Source organism: Aulonocara stuartgranti (assembly GCF_965226115.1).
Source record: "Aulonocara stuartgranti genome assembly, chromosome: 1".
NCBI lineage: Eukaryota > Metazoa > Chordata > Actinopteri > Cichliformes > Cichlidae > Aulonocara > Aulonocara stuartgranti.
This window is the reverse complement of record NC_138939.1, coordinates 18,926,327-18,944,222: the sequence shown is the minus strand read 5'-3', so window position 1 is coordinate 18,944,222 and position 17,896 is coordinate 18,926,327. Positions and strand designations below refer to the sequence as shown.

The 17,896-nt window shown below is 40.7% G+C and overlaps 1 protein-coding gene across 1 annotated transcript; it reads right to left on the bottom strand.

The window, feature by feature from the left end:
• Positions 1 to 11,804: 11,804 nt before the first annotated feature.
• Positions 11,805 to 16,908, bottom strand: polr2m (RNA polymerase II subunit M). The gene is made up of 4 exons (XM_082527163.1): positions 16,359 to 16,908; positions 14,245 to 14,841; positions 13,859 to 14,081; positions 11,805 to 12,504 (listed from the first exon to the last, which is right to left on the bottom strand). Exons 1-4 carry the CDS (start codon positions 16,466 to 16,468, stop codon positions 12,361 to 12,363), a joined length of 1,074 nt encoding a protein of 357 aa, XP_082383289.1. The 5' UTR covers positions 16,469 to 16,908; the 3' UTR covers positions 11,805 to 12,360.
• Between the last annotated feature and the right edge of the window lie 988 nt (positions 16,909 to 17,896).

Genomic DNA, 17,896 nt, shown 5'->3' with positions numbered 1-17,896 from the left:
CCTAAACGTTGTCTTGAGTGGGCAACATCAGCTCTGACAACTGAGTTATAGCCAGATCTATGTGTAGATGCCTCTCACCTGTACTACAAGATACTTTAAGGAAATACTTATTCAATTTTTCTCTTAACCAGTTTTTCTTGCATCCCATTACTTGTGATTAATGGGGAAAAAGCTATACTCCACTGCAGTAGATTATAGGCCTTTCATTATCTGGTTAATTCTTCTGGTCCTGCCAAACCAATTGGTGATGTCAAAGAGTCTGAATCCCTCTTACAGTCTGTTCTTCCAAGGTGGAACAAATACACAAAGACAGGTCACAACATGCAAGTCCTATCATATCATACCACCACCTACTTTCACTGTGAACCGGAGTCTAATCAGGATAATCAAGTGAAAACACCTGTGGGAATGTGCCTGCAATTTAAAACACGTAGTAATCAAATGGCCTTGTCTTCATGTATCTGAATTATCTTTTTTTTTTATCTTGGTGTTTGTTAGACTTAAAAGAAGGTTTAGCAAAAGATAACTTTCAGTCCCAGAGAATGAACTGATCGTGGTAAACATCTGCTAGAGAAGGTTAAAAGACTTCTCCACTTGGTGAAATTACTCGCAGGATATTTTTTGTAACTCGCTCAGTGTGTGAGGCAAAAGGAAACAAGGGGGAAAAAATGATGGGTCGACCACATCAAAAAGAGATTTAGCTTTTATGTAGTGACACCAAAATTACCAAGGTGATTACACAGCTGATTCATGCTACATTCACTGCTTATTTACCAGCATGTGTCAGAGCTGGCATTCACCAGCTCAGACACATGACACAGAGCACCTGCTCTATGATGAGGCTCACGCAAACAAGCCTTTGAAAATTACCAATACACCAGACTTAATAAAACCAGTTTGTCACGGCCTGGCATTTATGACTGTTAGAGAAACCTCCTTTACCCAAAATAAAACTAAGACCAAAGCCATGGCCTTTGAAAACTTCCTATGTTCAAATCAACACAGAGAACACTTTATTAGGCACACCTGTACAACTTAATGCAATCCTGACAGATCAGCTAATTTCAGGGCCAGCCTGCATCTCTAGATTTGATTAAAAGACTGCCCACAATGACTACACATCTGCAAGCCACTTTGCAACCCACTTCCACTTGAGCTCCAGCTTTCTGTCTGACTTCATCACTGTGATATTGACACTGAGGCTTAGTCTAATGTGTTCAGCCAAGGAGGTCTGAAAAAAAGGTCAAACAAAAAACTGTTTCAAAAAATTACAAAAAAGCTGTTATGGTTTATTGTTTGTTTCTTTTCTTCTTCTTTTTTAATTATTATGAGTAACTAGCATGAACATTGTCACTACAGGCTCACTCTGCCCTTCCTGGAAGCGCACCATGCTTAGAGTAAAACATGTCACAGAGGAGTGCAGCCTTGTTCTCTCCTCTACATCTTTGTGCAAACAGGACTTCCACCCATGCTTTTTATTACCCCGTGCAGTGGCACCTGTAGAGGCTGAGACATGGACGTATACAGAAGCGAAGCAGGACCAGATGCAGCTTGTAAATGTTTGTCTGAGTGTGATACATTCTTCATTGGTCATGCGCTGTCATGTTGTAGGTTTCATGCTGACAGATAAGAAAGGATAACAGGAAGACAAACAGCCTTTATGAACTTAGTTAAGGCGCTGCAAAGAACAACAATAGAAATGAAAATCTCTCCTACCGGCTTTTGTACGTATGCGCCAGTAGAAATGTAAATGAGGTCTGGGTGTTTTGAATTTCGGGGTCCGATTGGTGACTTGTTGGAACAAGTAAAGTGATTTTAATATATTGAATTTCAAACACACAGATCACACCATTTTGTCTCTACTGTAGTTAGTTTGGGTGTGTAATTTCAGTGGCATTAAAGTAAATAATTTGTATGTTTTAGTGGGAGATTACCGTCAGCTGTAGGAGTCGAATAAGCCCTTCATAATTACTTCTCTCTAGTTGCAGAACACTGAAAAAATGCAGACACGCTGATCTCTATTACGCTCTATTTCTTCTTTTATTTAACAATGAATTCACTTCAAATGTGTAATGCTGTATGAAGGTAAAACGAAACCCACAGTCTGCATAATAATGGAGCGGTTCGGCTTCTTTTAACCAATTGTTTTGGTTAACTGATGGCACGTGACGATTACTTTACAGTTCATCTCTGATGCTGCTTGCTTTTGTACTGAACCTTTGGTATATGCACAGCTTTTGCAGCAGAGGTGTTTGCAGATACTTTGTGCGCTAGCTTTTGGTTTCGATGTAATGACAATAAATAAGTAAATAAAACCTGGGTGTATTTTCTGTACTGGGCATTGCATCGCCACAGTTTGCAAAACTTGGCAGGAAGAAGTTAATATAATCTTGAGGAATGGCTGAAACTGTGGCGGTAACACCCATGTGTTTGTTGCTTCTTACAATTACATGTATTTCTTTAACCCTCTGAGATCGAAGTCATCACTGGTGGTAACCCTAACCGTACATTAACCCTTTGTTAGGAGAAAGGCAAAGTTTTTGCCGTGTGTCTGTCAGACCGGTTATTATCTTTGTCCCCAGACTGCAAAGACTTTGGAGAACTGTTTAACAAAAACAAAAAGTACATAGTGTGATTGTATGCAGTTAAGGTTGGGATTATTACTGATGATGTCTTGGACATCAAAGGATTTAAAGGCATTCTCTTTGAGGTAGGAAGACTACCACCAGAGGGCAACACTACCGGCTGTTTGCTGAGCTTTTAACCATTCACTGGAACTTCTTAGTTCTGTTTTGATGACAGGCGATTCTGCATCTAGTGAATTGGTGCAGTGACATCTGAGGAGTGTGTGAGTACTCACATGTCACTGAAGGTAGAAGAAATGACAGATATTCACTGGGAGGGAAATTCAGGGATGAAGGGACAGACCCCGCCATTCTGAAGCAGACAGTATGTAGAAGATGTAAGTTGTTTGTAATAGAATAAAAGTGAAGTCATTATTGTGTCTGTTCAGCAGAGCTCATCCAGACTGTCCCCCCTTTTGAGCTATAAAATCCAAAAGTTGTCTATGTCTGTAGGTGTTTATCCAAAACACTTTGCACGCTGACATGTTAGATCTCAGCTGGAATGTATTTACTCAGCAAAGGAAGTCATCTAATAAGAGGGTGTAGCTGCCTGTCTGTCTGTCAGCTTCTCTCTGAGAAAACAAAACATTAATAAATAAATAAGGAAAACAGTCTGGGCCCTATACTCCCACTCGGTCTCCTCTGTTTTATCATACTTGTATCCAACCGCCTTATGGGGCCAGAGCCGTGCTGCAGAGTGCGCGCTCCAACGTGCTATACTGCAATCAAAAACACCTGGCCTCGGGGCTTGGAATGGTCACAACATCACAGCATATAAACGAGCCAACTACTCCATATAGAGGCCCCATAATTGTTGGACTGAAGAGGATTTTGTGTGTGTGTGTGTGTGTGTGTGTGTGTGTGTGTGTGTGTGTGTGTGTGTGTGTGTGTGTGTGTGTGTGTGTGTGTGTGTGTGTGTTTTAGTGCATAATTTTACTATTGTTGTAACACTCGAGAACCAAAGCCAAATTTCACCATCCAGCACAGATTTTATGCACATAATTTTACAAATAAATAGCAACTTCCCAGAGAGCTGTATGACATGCTGTGAGACTCGGCCTAGTATGACCCACCTACAAAATGCATGTATAAGAAATGCTCTGGCATCAACTCTCATCTGAGAGTCATGCACACAAATAAATTTACACTTCTAGTGTTTGCTGGTTCAAATCTCCTCAAATCAAGTGGCATGATTTCACTCGCAGTTTTAAAATAATAATATTATGTTGATGTGCCTGTCGGTTCGCTCTTGTTGTTAGATTGGTGTCACAAACAACACTAGCCAGGAAATGATACCTTAAAACACAGAACTATTTAATTACCACAACTTCTGAGATAATAAGCAGGGCTTCCTGAGTTTCATCAAATATAAGTTAAAGGGGTTGTAAATGAAACAAATGTGAAGCATTGAAGGAAAAAAAAAGCGAGAGAGAGGGGAAAAAAAGTTGGACAAAAGTGCATTGTTGTTGTAACATTAATGGGAATACAAGAATAAGAATTTTCCTCCTCATTATGACCAAGCTGCTGGGCAGGGTCTCTGGTTTCTCCCCCCTGCCGTGCCCTGGCACCCCCGCAGCATCCCCACAGAGACGGCTTCCTTGCCGTGATGAGCTTTTGACAGGCCCCAAAACAGCCTGCTTAATACTGTGCCAGGCCAGACATGGAGCGGCTGGGATGCTGGCAGCTTCTTGGCCCACACTACACATCACGGGCCTCAACCCATTTCGCCCCCCCTTTTCCTCCTGCTCTCTCTCCACCCTGTCTTTCTAGTGCCTCAGGATTGTTATGCAAAGCTTTCCAAGCAGAGATTGTGGGAGTGCTTTCAAGTACAGATGTATCCAGATCATATTTGTATAGTCTTCCATTGTAGTGAGAAAAGGAGTTCCAGACTGAGAGCTGGGATCCGGGAAGAAGCTGAGCAGCCAGGTGTACAGACTATCTGGAATCAGATGGTAAACGCTGAGGCTGCTGATCCTCCACTTTGCCTCAGATGGGGATTCTGGCTTTGCAGTCTTTAAGGAAATAGCTTCCCTGCACTCAGATGGCTATTGATGATAAGATTAAAACCTCCCGAGAAGAAATTAAGCCGCAATGACATACCTTACATCGGCAAAGCTGGCTGTTATTAAAGCTGTATTGTGAAAATGTGATATGAGCATAAAATCATAAATCTGCAACACCGAAGATACACCACTGCCATCCAGTGTTGACCTCTGAGTACTACCTGCACGGAGTTAAAATAAACACACAGTCCATCTGCTACAAGATGTGGCTACACAAGGATAACTCATTACAGCTATACCATGCCTTTTCCATTTGTGGTCAGTTTTATGGCTTTTGAACTGTAAACATTGTTCCAAGGAAAAGGAAACACATAATGCTTGTGTTGTGACATTCTTATCTCGCAGAAAGTCCACAGACTGCTTCTCTTACATTAAATCTGGTAGTTAGTTAATTACAGGCAAAAGGATGTAGTGGAAACATAAGAATATAACTCTGCTTTATAATGAAGTTGGCCATGTATATAATAAAACAACAGCACACATGCATTTCATTATGCTGCACCGAACATTAGAAGCATGTCATCTTCCTGAAACTGGAAGAAAATTGAATTAAAGTGATAATTTGCTATCGGTTATACTTGTTTATTCATGATATAGGTGGAGGAGGCTGAGGCAGCTCTTCTCAGAAAGGGATTGCTGTTATTAACAGCAACGTAACGCCAAATGTATCTTACTTCATACATGTGTTATTGTGAGGTTTAGGTTTTGAGACCTCAACGTCATCAAAACCTAAATACATTTAGAAATAATTTCTCTTAAACTATGTGCAACAACATTTGAATGTGTGGGGGAACAAAGTAGTTTTTACTGTCTTAAGAAATAGCTGATGGATTTTAAAAAAAAAATCTCAGTTTTTCTGGTGAATACTGGAAAAAGATGTATCGTTTAATGTATTGATGATAAAGTTTAGTGCAAATTTCTAAGACTGTACCAATATGCAGTAATTGGCTACAAACACCATTATGTACGAACTGGTAATAGATACAGAAATGGTGTGTATGGATGGCAAAAAGGTTTTGCAGCATGATTATTATAATACTCCACACCAACATGTATCGCATCCATAAAAACACCTTGAAATCATCAGGCAACTGAAAATTCAACAGATATGAATGAAATATACTGCAATCATAATAAATAAACTGTCCTGATTGCATTTATATGCAATGAACTAGCTGTGTCTATTGTATGTTTAAAAAAGAAAGAAAGAAAGAAAGAAAACAATCTTAAGAATGTAAAAATCTAATAAATCATTCCCATGACTATGTTTTACGACCCCCACTCATTTCCAGACACCTCTGTCTTTCTTTTTCCCCTGCAGTAGAATAACCCACCAGTAGGGGAACATTTTTTTTATCCACATTACTGGTGAGACAGCTGCAGGACTCTCTTGAGTGTTACGGCCACATATCACGCTTCCTCGGGCAGCCAGCAGCTATGACACAAACTATGTGCAAGCTTCCTCTCACACACACGTTTCATGGTGAGATAACTGGAGACCTCAGCACCTCTGTGCTGTCAGGAAAGTATTTACTTTCCTCCTTGCCCTGTCAGGAGGACACACACACACACATAACACAGCACAGTCACACATGCAAGCTTGTTTGGTTCTCATTCACAGCTAATACCATTTGCATATGAAACATCTGTTTAGCTTTAACACTTGAGACAAACACCAATGAGAAGCATTGCCTTCCACATGTTAAGATTGATTAAAACATCCATCTGGTGGCTACCTGATTGGAGGGACACCACCAAACGTTTTACAATTCCATACAAAATGAATGTTTTTGTCTTTTGTTTTTTCAGTCCAATCCACAACTGCTGAGACACAACACCATGACTGAGAAGCTGTGAGTGGTTTTGAAACATCATGCAATAATGTAAAGCCTCAATATGTGGCTACATAGCATGCCATCTGTGCCTGATGTTATACACAGCACACTTTAGTCCATCTCAGATCAGCCATTGTTTAGAACATCTTCTGTTCGGCCATCCCCAGTTTGCCCCAGTTTGCATAAAAATGTTATGGTATAAAGTTTGGACATATATAATGAGTGCTTTGAGATTTTAGCTTCATGTGTCAAAGACTTTTCAACATATATGTATAGATTTTATTTTATTTTTTAAAAACTGGTCCAGCAGCGTTTAGACATGAATATCTCAAAAATTATTAAAGATAAAAGAAAATCCAGTACGATTTTCAGGCTCTTATCGGCAATGGCTTTTATAATATTTGTCTTCACATATTGCCATAGTGTGCAAGAAAAAGGGAGGCCTGAAAGTGAGTTACATGGACCTTTTTGAAAAATAGAAATTAAAATTAAAATCAATCTACTGTTTGACATATGAAGCTAAAATTCCCAAATTTTATACAGTCAAATTATACAGTGAAAAGTTTTCATATAGCTATCTGCAGTTCTGTAAAAAAAACAGAAGAAGAAGAAAGAATACCCCATGATTCAGTAGCTTTTAGAACAAATTTTAAAAGAAATAACTTGAATTAATCATTTTCTGTGTAACTTTATCAGTCTCTCACATCATTATGGAGGAATTTTAGCCCAGTCTTCCCTACATGTTGCTTCATCTCATTAAGTTTTTTGCCATTCATTTATGCACATCTCTCTAAACGTACCACCAAAGCTTTTCAATCAGGTTGAGGTCTGGACTTTCACTGGGTCATTGCAACACCTTCATTCCTTTCATTTTCAGCCCTTCTGCTGTTTTGCTGCTGTGCTTGGGATCATTGTCCTGTTGCATAATTCAAGGTTTAGCTTTCAGACAGATAGCCTCACGTTTGACTCTAGAATACTTTGATATGCAGACAAGTTCATGGTCAACACAGTGACCTCAAGGAGCCCAGGTGTGGCTGCAAAACAAACCCAAATCATCAGACCTCCACAACTGTCCTTGATAGCTGTTATGAGGTGTTTGTGCTGATATGCTTTTTGTTTTTTTATCAAACGTGGTGCTGTACACTATGGCCAAATATTTCCATTTTGGTCTTGTTTGTCCGAAAGACATGGTTTCAGACGTTTTGTGCTTTTTTCACATGCAACTTTGCAAACCCATGCCATGCTGCCATGTTATTTTCAGACACAAGAGGCTTTTTCCTGGCAACTATTCCATGCAAACCATACTTTTTCAACCTTTTTCTAATTGCACTGTCATTAACTTTAACATTTAACATGCTAAGTGTCAGAAACGTAGCTCTAGGGTTCTTTGGCACTTCCCCTGAGCATTTCCTCATCTGACCTTGGGGTTATTTTGCTGGGACTCTTGGGAAGACCACAATGCTCCAGACGGGAAAACTGCAAAAGCTTCTGCAGTTATAGAGGCAATCATGCTCGGTGATGATCAGCTAATGAAGTGCATTTGATTATCAGCACCTGGCAGCTACTTACCCTTTTAATTGCATAAGTAAGGGTGTACTTTGCTTTGTCCTGTGAAAACTCTCTTTGTTCCATGACTGTAACAACATATAAAACATATATGATAATTTTACTCTTAAATAAAGTTATTTCTTCTGTGTTTATCATTCTTTATGCTGTCTTAATCACAGTTGCTAGGTTACAAACGAGCTAAAGCTTTGCAGTGGGACAGCACAATGCCGGTTCATGCTGTTGTTCTGCCAACTGTAATACTACTTAAACATTTAGGTGGTCATCAGTTCAGTTCAATTTCATTTATATACCACCAACAGTCACCTCATGGAGCAAGCACTTGGTGGCAGTGGGAAGGAAAAAGTCCCTTAAAACAGGAAGACACTTACAACAGAACCAGGCTCAGAGCCGGTCGGTTGGGGTTTAAATATCAGAAGCTTGCTTCCTCATTCACAGGAAACATGAATGCATTTGTACATATTGTAATTTATTTGCTATAGGAAAGGTTACAAAACCACAAAGTAATATGGATATGTCCTTTGGTGAGGCTGATTGGCATTTATCAGTGGCAAACAGTTGTTCTGAACAAGCAGACCAACATCTCCATCCACCTTTTTGGCAAGCCAGCCATGACGCTTGATTCACTTGATTCAGTTTTGGTGCACTAGATGAGGGAGAGCTGGTTCTAATTGGGATAGGAAGATAGGCTGTAACCTTATCTACAGAAAGCTGCTGTGTGCTGCATTATTTCATCTCCTCGTGTGCCCTGAAAAAATATGACAAAAGCATCAGAGAATGGAAAAACTATGAGCTCAGACTTCGTAACCTGGCAGATATAATCAAATCATTCTGCTGAGGGCCTAACTCGTGTTTAACGCCAGTCTATACATCATACTGTATATCTAATTTAAGGCCGAGCTGACTGCTCTTTGAAGAAGCAGTTTTGAAATCACATTCCAGTTTCCCCTCCCAAACAGCAAATTATTTCTATTCCCGCAGGACGTGTGATTTCGGACTCGGAGTTGGAGCAAATCACTTGCAGACTACTTCATGAGGAGCTTATTAATCTGAGTCAAGGGGTCTGGGATTCAAGCTGAAGTATAAACAACCTCCTCATCAATGGGCAACGTTTAGAGAAAAAAAGCTTTGACTATAGAGTGAGCTTGGTTCCACCTCAACAACGTCAACCTACGTGCAGACTCAGGTTTGACGCCAGATACCACAGAGAAAAGCTACGGCAAAAATGTGCCCTGTAATTGGTAACAGTCTCTAAATTTATGTAAGCAAGGTAGGCTGTAATTAATCCCAGCACAATGAGGATCCTCTGTGGAGGAGTGCATATGTCTTTGTTATTGGACATCACCACAGGGCCATTCTGCAGCCCATCAGATACAGTGTCTAAATACATAGCAATCAGATGTGGAAGGGTTTTTTTCCTAAAACATCTCCCACCAATGCCTCAGCAGCAATTACAAAAGGTTATCAAGGGGCATCGACCACCAGTCTCTGACCTACATGAACCCGCCCTCAGTTCCCCTAAAAAGGTGCCTCTGTGCCTTTCCCTCCCCTTTCTTCCTCATTAAAATCCCAGAATCAGACTGTTTAAATTACGATGGTCTGCAGTCCTCACAGCGAGTTGGAAGAAAGATGATGGGAAAGGCAGTTTGGAAAGATGCTGAACGTAGCTGGCACTTCTTATCTGCCACATATTAGCAACGTTGAGAAATGGTGTTTGCCATATTGCATTAGCCCGCTGCCGTCCCATCATCGCCTGCCATTCTCAGCAACAACATGATCCAAATGCATTCCAGATGTCTCAGCCATCAAGCTTTAATATTTCACTACCCTCCATTAATCTTATCAAGTGTGAGACAGATCCCTGCCTGATAACATCTCACAGCATTTCAGTCTATCAGTGCCTGCAGCTGACCACAGTCTCACTAGAAATTGAAATTTATATCACCTTGCAGATCTCCTTTGCACATAAATTAACTAATGTGCTGGAAGCCTAACAATAAAATAGCTAGGATCTTTTTTTTTTAACACTCGGAAAATAGTGAAACCTAATCCGAGTAGAAGGTTGTATTTCATATGGAAGTGGAGATAAAAATGTCAAGAAAACACCCTTCATCTCACAATTATCAAGATTATGGAAAATACACACTATACACAACTTTTTTTCCAAACAAAATAAAAAAAAATAATAATAATGAAAAAAAGTGGTGTCAAGAAAAGCAAATAAATGTCCAAATTCACAAAAAAAACCCAGTTTCCTCTGTGCTGCATCACATATTCGAGATTCTTGGAATTCTGGGAATGGTGGAGATCCACTGTGGTAGTTTTGAAAGCAAAGTGGTTTGTTGTGAAACAAACAGGCCAGTGTGGCAGGCAGGCTCGCTGTTGTAATACGTGCAGAGTGTGGTTTGGCGCTTTCTTGCTAAAATAAGCATGAGCTAACCCTGAATGATCTCTTTGCGGTTCTTGATCACAATTTTGTGGTGGAGTTTTACACTTAACATTTGAGCAAAGAGTAATATGACATTTAGTCCCCAGACATTAACTCTCGTAACATCATGAACATCATTCTGAACATTACCACATTAATGCTTTTTCTGTTCTCGTTATCAGAATGAATATATATTCGCTGGACACTTTGTTAGGTACACCTTGTTAGTAGCAGCCTGGACCCCTTTTCACTTTCAGAATTGTTATAACTCTTCATGGCACAGATTCAACAAGCATCACAAAGTTGAGCACGCAGTTGCAGATTCTTCAGCTGGACATCCATGACGAAAATCTCTCGGTCCACGACATCCAAAAGTGCTCTACTGGATTAAGATCTGGTGGCTGTGGAGGTCGGAAGTGACCATAAAGGGGATGGAAATGATCAGCAACGATACTCAGCTAGGTTGTGGTGTTTAAATGATGTTCAGTTGGTACTTTAGGGCCTAAAGTGTCACAAAATAGTCCCCACAGCAAAACCACCACCAGCCTGAGTCAATGATACAAGGCAAGATACAGTCATGCTTTCAAGTTTACACCAATTCTGACCATGCGATCTGAATGCTGCAGTTTTTCCAGTCTTCTATTGCCCTGTTTTGGTGTAACTGTGTGAACTGGAACCTCAGGTTTGTGTTCTTAGCTGACAGGAGTGGCACCTGCTGTGGTCTTCTGCTTCTGTAACTCATCTGCTTCACGGTTCCATATGCCTTGCGTTCAGAGATGCTCTTCTGCACACCGTGGTTGTAACAAGGGGTTATTTGAGGTACTGTTGCCTTCTTACCAGCTCAAAGCAGTCTCGTGTGTAGTAAAATCCCATCAGATCAGCAATTTCTGAGATACTCAGACCAGCCTGTCTGCAACATTCAAAGTCACTTTAAGTCACATTTCTTCTTCACCCCAATACTCGGATCATCTTGACTATGTCCACAAATTTAAATGCATGGACTTACATTTACATTAAGTAGATGAAAAGGTGTATCACACTGATCACACTACAGCCAATGAAGCTGAGACAGCAATTACACCATGTATACAATACAAGCAACATACAATTTACTCCATCAGTACCTGTATTTTATTTCACTGACCTGACTTTTAAAATTTTATACTGAAGAGACTACTCAGGTCAGGTTAATTAAATAAAGTTTATCTCTTAAATATAATTTTTTCTAGAAAACTGATGCCATGAAAACGCTGAATGTTATTTTTAAAAAAACAACAACAAACAGGCATTTAGGAAATCACATGATTTATTTGTTCATGTTACACATTCTGTAACATTGAAGTTTGACATAACTATTTGCAGGCTCACGTCTGCTTCTCCACAAAGCTGTAAACAGTCACCACTGATGAGCTTTAAGTGAATTGAATTATTAAAAATACTAAAAACAGAAACCTCAGCACTCCCAGGATCTGAAAGCCATGATGTCATCAGTCTAAGCATGCTGACAAGAAACACTTTCCCACATGACACATGTTTCAAATTTAGCACTTAAGCGTCGTAGTCAGCGGAAGGTGTTGTTATTCCTGCAGGACGCTGAAACAACTGAACCCACTACAGACTGAATGACAATTAAGTAAGCTAGTTTCTCAACCTGTCATTCAATTTCCTGAGCTGAGTCTGGGATACCAACTATTCCTTCACACCATGCAAAAGACCCTTTTCCTCTCTGAAGAATTGTTGCCCTTGGAGTGAAAATCCTGTCTGATGGGTCCTGATCACAAGGTCCAAAGCCTCTTTCCCTCAGGGCCAAGGTCACACTGGTTTCCCCAGCTGGCCCTCCAGGATCAGTCTTCCTCTGAGGAGAGCTGTGCTCCTTCATCGTGAACCTCTCTGTAGGTAGCCATGGGGCCACCGTCAGGAGTGTAGCTCCCCATAGAGATCTTCAATCCTTCAGACAGTTTCTGGGCTGCCAGCTTGGCCTGCAACTCCTGAAATTAAACACCAGACAGAGAAAAAGCTGACATGAATAGGCTGGTAAACAGAAGACAAGCACATTATTATAAAGCAGCACAGCCACTGCTATTAAACTCTCAACAAAAGTAGGACTGATAATGAGCTCAACCGCCTCCATAAGTTGACAACAGCACACTGTGTGACGTACACGGTCCCGATGCTGCTTGAATGCTGCCCTCTAGAGACAAGAAAGCGTCTCAAGCAGGGCAGCCTTTACCTGAAGATTTCCATCAGAAGAAACAAAGAAATCAATGAACTGATTGTGATAATATTTTAACAGAAGATGAGAGATGGCATTTCCATTAATGACGCTTTAGGACAATGTGGAAGAACAAATATGTTTTATATGAATTCAAGTTTCAAGCATAGAGGAGCGCCTATGTTTGTCTTATGTAATACTCTTCTATAGGGGCGACCGTGGCTCAGGGGGTTGGGAAGCGCATCTGTAACCGGAAGGTCGCTGGTTCAATCCCTGGGCTCTCTGTCCTGGTCGTTGTGTCCTTGGGCAAGACACCTTACCCTACCGCCTACTGGTGTTGGCCAGAGGGGCCGATGGCACGATATGGCAGCCTCGCTTCTGTCAGTCTGCCCCAGGGCAGCTGTGGCTACAACTGTAGCTTGCCTCCACTAGTGAGTGAATGTGAGAGTGAATGAATAGTGGTATTGTAAAGCGCTTTGGGTGCCTTGAAAAGCGCTATATAAATCCAATCCATTATTATTATTATACTCTCGTTCAGCTTTCTCTAATAATAACTGTTAAAAGGTTTAATTCTTAATTAAATTAAAGCATCCTAAGTGTTCGCTATTAACAGCATCAACGAGCTCTCTGAGACTTCATCCCTTTATAAATACTTATTGCACTAAAGTTTTCTTTTCTGCAGTAGCTACTCAGTTTGGAATCACCAGCATGTCTTTGGACTGAGGCAGGAAGCCAGAGTACTTGGACAGAACCCACGCACGACACAAGAACATGCAATCTCCACAAACCAGCCTTCTTGCTGTGAGGTGACGATGCTAACCCACCATTGTATCAGCTGTCAATAAAAGTCCTGACTTTTTAAAAATAGTGAGAATCAAAGTGTAAGATGCTGATTGAATTTATGGCACAAAGGACAAGAGGATAAACATGATTGTTGTTCAGATAATTACTTAATTTTCTTTTACCAAATATTAAATAAAATTTATGTCTATTAAAAATGTATTTCTTGTATAAAAGGAGACATTCAGAACAGCTTTGGTTGAACCATATTGCTAAGTGATCTAGGGAGGCACTGGCTGTTTCCACCCAGCCTGTTTAGCCTCCTTAGAAGGGCACTCGGCCTCACTAACCAGCTGCTTCTTGGTTTGCTTCTTCAGCAGTGCAGCTGACTCCTCCAGAGATAGGAGCTGGGCTGGATTGTGATGGAGAGGGGGGAGTCTGGCAGCAGTGATGTCATCCAGGTGTTTTCTGTCCCGCTCCCTCCTGGCTTGCACAGACAGCGGCGATGAGCCTTCAGAGGACTGACTGGGTGACGAGGATCCTGATGGAGAGATGTCACTTCTATGAGGCAGCCTGGAAACACATTAAGGTGCATATTATTTATACTCAGTTAACATACACAGAGGACAAAAAGGCAGAATGGCAAACTATGTCAAATGTCTTACTGTATAAAATCTGGATTATTGGAGCATTTTTGTTGGAAATGTTCAGAAAACAGTAAATAAAGTCCACTCACTGATTTGGTTTAAATTTTTGCTTCCTGGGAGCTGCAGACTTCTCTGTTTTTTCCAGGACAGTTATATAGTGAGGCTTCTTTGGTGGTTGCTTTCTGAGAAAGTAATTGTCTCTTGCACTGCTGTTTAATGGCTCTTTGGATACGCTGCTGCCACCAGTAGTAGTTCCAGACAGCGTGACCCTTTCCAGGGCCTCCACAAGGTCACCCTCTTTTGTTTCATCAGAGTTCAGAGAGGCCCCACGAGCCACCGTTTCCATGGTTTCCACAGCAGTCGCTCCGGAGACAAACGGCTCTCGTTGCTCGTCCAAAGTGTGGTTTTCTTGCACTTGAGCTGAGGCAGGTGAGGTCTCGCTCTCCTGTGCAGCATCACCTGCAGCAGCGTCATGTTGCCTGTTTTGATGCGAGGCTGCTGGTGTGATGGAGGCAGCACGCCGGTGAGCAAAAGCCTGCTGGTACTTGGACTGTAACTCTGTCCTCGCAACAGACACTAGGCTTCGTCTCCTCTCCTCCTCACTGTGGTCATCAATGGCAAGACGCACTTTATCTGCAAAGTCTTTTATCTTTTTCCCTTTGTCAGGTAGCGTCTGCAATAACTTCCTGCAAACAACACAAACACATCATTGTAAAAAGTATACTTCAAGCAATATTTCAATACACAACGAGAGCAACAATAAATGTCAGACACATACATGTCTGTAACCCCTCCCTGACCCCAAATAAAAGTCTTTCATGCCATGTTTTCCTCTTAATTGTTGATAATGGCAGCCAAAGCTGATACTGATCTACTTCATGGTCCTACTTCCCATACAATCACATTTTTGATAAGAATTTTTTTTTTTTTTAAACATATTATGTTACATTATGTGAACAAAATCCAGGAAAACTTGTCTGGAAATATTATGTGGTGCAAGTGTAACACAGAAAACTACTGATGCACTCCAACAAATTATATATAATTTTTTGAGTAAATTGGCAGAAAGATACAAATGGAGGCAGTATGACGCATCTGATGCAGTGATGAAAACCTAAGGCCAGATTTACCAGCATGTTGCACCAGCACAAGTGGGTTTTGGCATTAAAAAAAAGTATTTAAAAAAAAAAAAAGAGTTTCTTTATCAAGGTGTGAAATATAGGGAGGAGAACATTTAAATAAAGCATATAAACTGATCGACCAATGCCAGCAACATGTGTTTTACTACTAACTACATATTTGAGGTTTGAAAAAAAATAAAAAAATAAAAAAATTTGCACCTTATTCTGAAATGACTGCACCCGTGTTCAGAAAACAGCCCCACATTTGTAAATCACCCGTAAAACTGAACACTCCTATTAGTGCCATTTGGCCTCAGTGACTAAATCTGGCAGTGTAAATGTCTAAGTATCCTCAGCAGTTGCTGTTATAGGTTAACTACATCTGTAAAGGTGTTCCCATATTAGTTAAACAGAAAGAGGATTTCTGTGTTTCTGATGGTATTAATAATAATGGTAGTTTATCGTTTTCAAATGGTCTACTTTTTATTTTTATTTTAGTTAAATAAAATGTTTTGGTTTTTTACATCTAGTTTTAGTTAACTATAACAAACTTGCTGGAAAACAGGAAGATGGGTCAAAAGTATGGAAATGGTCACTGACAATACCCTGGTAGGCTTCAGAGTTTAAATCATGCTCAACCGGTGCTAGGGTGCCTAAAGCGTGTCAAGAAAATGTCCCTGACATCATCATCATTATTGTTACCACAACTAGCTCCCTGAACTGTTCATACAAAGCAGCATGCATCCATACTTTCATGTTTAAGCCAATGTCTGATCGCACCGTCTGTTGCAGCAGAAATCGAAACAGGTGTACCTAAAGTGGCCGCGAGTGTTTGTTTTTTTTACCCCATGTTACAGCAGAGTAGTGTCGCCCGTGCATCGTTTTTTACAAAAAGCATTTCATATTTTCACCTGAGCCAAAGTGGACTTATATAAACACGTCGTCAGTAGATCATCTGTCTTAGTTTTAGGGCATATTCCTGAACACATAGAAGTCACTTTACCAAACCGGATCAAAGCTAACGGGATGGCCGTGCGCATAAGTGTCACGCTTCTCTCATACAACCTAAGGGTTAAACTTACTTGTTACTGAGGATCCCTTCTTGTCGGAGTAGCAGTTCCTGTAGTTCTTCTTTACTCAGGTGTCCCAGGTCTCCCACCTCTCCCTGGCGCTCTGTCCACGACGAGGACATCACTGTTAGCTAAAGTAAGCTAACTACAGCCATCCACAAACAGCACGAGCCCGCTTTAAACTTCAGCGTAAACACGAAGGTTTGCGGTAAATCTAACGGTTGATTGATTCCTTTTTTATTAGAGAGCTTCAGAAAACTCTTTAAGTGACAAATTCACTTCTTCAACACATGACACAACAACATTTCAAAGTGGGACCCTTCTTCTTCTTCTTCTTCTTCTTCCTGTGTGGAAAAAATAGCCCTCTATCGCCCCCACTGTACGGGACACGGTAACACACCTCTTCCCTACAAAGACTATGAAGCTTCTTTGCTGCCCTCTCCCGGTCAAACGTGGTAACCAGCCTGGATGCAAGAGCTTTCTCTCTTAGCAGCGCGATCAGTACAGACAGTCTGGACTGGGCTGGTGTCTCAGATTTTCCACAGCTGCATTTCCTGTCCGGATGTTTTCCGATCCACTTCTCACTCAGCTCAACTGACAATGAATGACCCAAACACAGCTGTGTCCTCTCCAGCCTGTGTCAAAGTTCAAAGTCAGTTTTGGTTGCAGCTGTGCCGTTGGAACAAAGTCTCTGCAGACTTTACCTTTAGAGTTCAGACTCTAAGTCAAAGTTTAAAGTTTTCCATTTTTTCCTGAATGTATTATTCCAAGACCTATTTCTCAAGTATCCCAGATATTGTCAAAAAGAGAAATGCTTCTTTTTTCACGCTTATCTTTGTTAATCAATTGTAATTAAAGTAAACATTAAGTTTTATTTTTTTAGTCCTGTCAAGAGATTCATTCTAAAAGACACTTCTTCAGCTGAGAGTCAGAGAGTAGAAAGACACATGCTGCAGTTTCTACTTGCAAGGCCAGTCACAGAGCGCTCACACCAGAGTGGGGGCCCTGTGATGTGCGCTCTGTTCTTGCACTTGTCTTTATTTATACACAAGAAAAGTAATACAATAATGAATACATTTGTTCAGTGGAATGTTGATACGTGAGCATGTGCGTATGTGATTGTGTGTGTGTGTTGGAATGTGGGAAGCAGCCCTTTTTCCTGGTAAGAGCTCAGAACTGCTTGTTCAGCTTCTTACTATCACTGTGGGAAGATTCAGATAAAAATATATGAACAGGTTTTATAAAGACCAATCAGTTCTAAGTAATAAAAAGGTCATCATGCAGTATTCTATCACATGTACACTTATATCATTAAAAGCTTATACTGACTACTAAGTACAATTTTCCATTGACATTCCCTCCCGTTGTCACGTATAACTTTTAAGTGAGATATCAGTATGTAATATCTTGTCGTACATTTTCTGTCACATCATCATTAATCACACAAAGTCTTCATGTTCTAACAGGTCAGGGTCATCATCATCATCATTTGTCACGGCTGTGTATGCAGCAACAGTGGATACAATTATGCGGTTAATCATGAGTTTTAG

What these genes read in the sequence shown, in the direction of transcription:
- polr2m (XM_082527163.1), bottom strand. Translation starts at nt 16,468, where the DNA reads ATGTCCTCGTCGTGGACAGAGCGCCAGGGAGAGGTGGGAGACCTGGGA. An exon ending in GAAGGGATCCTCAGTAACAA is followed by an intron (nt 14,842 to 16,358) that starts GTAAGTTTAACC and finishes TGTTGTTTGCAG; the next exon opens with GAAGTTATTGCAGACGCTAC. An exon ending in AGCAAACCAAGAAGCAGCTG is followed by an intron (nt 12,505 to 13,858) that starts GTTAGTGAGGCC and finishes GTTTAATTTCAG; the next exon opens with GAGTTGCAGGCCAAGCTGGC.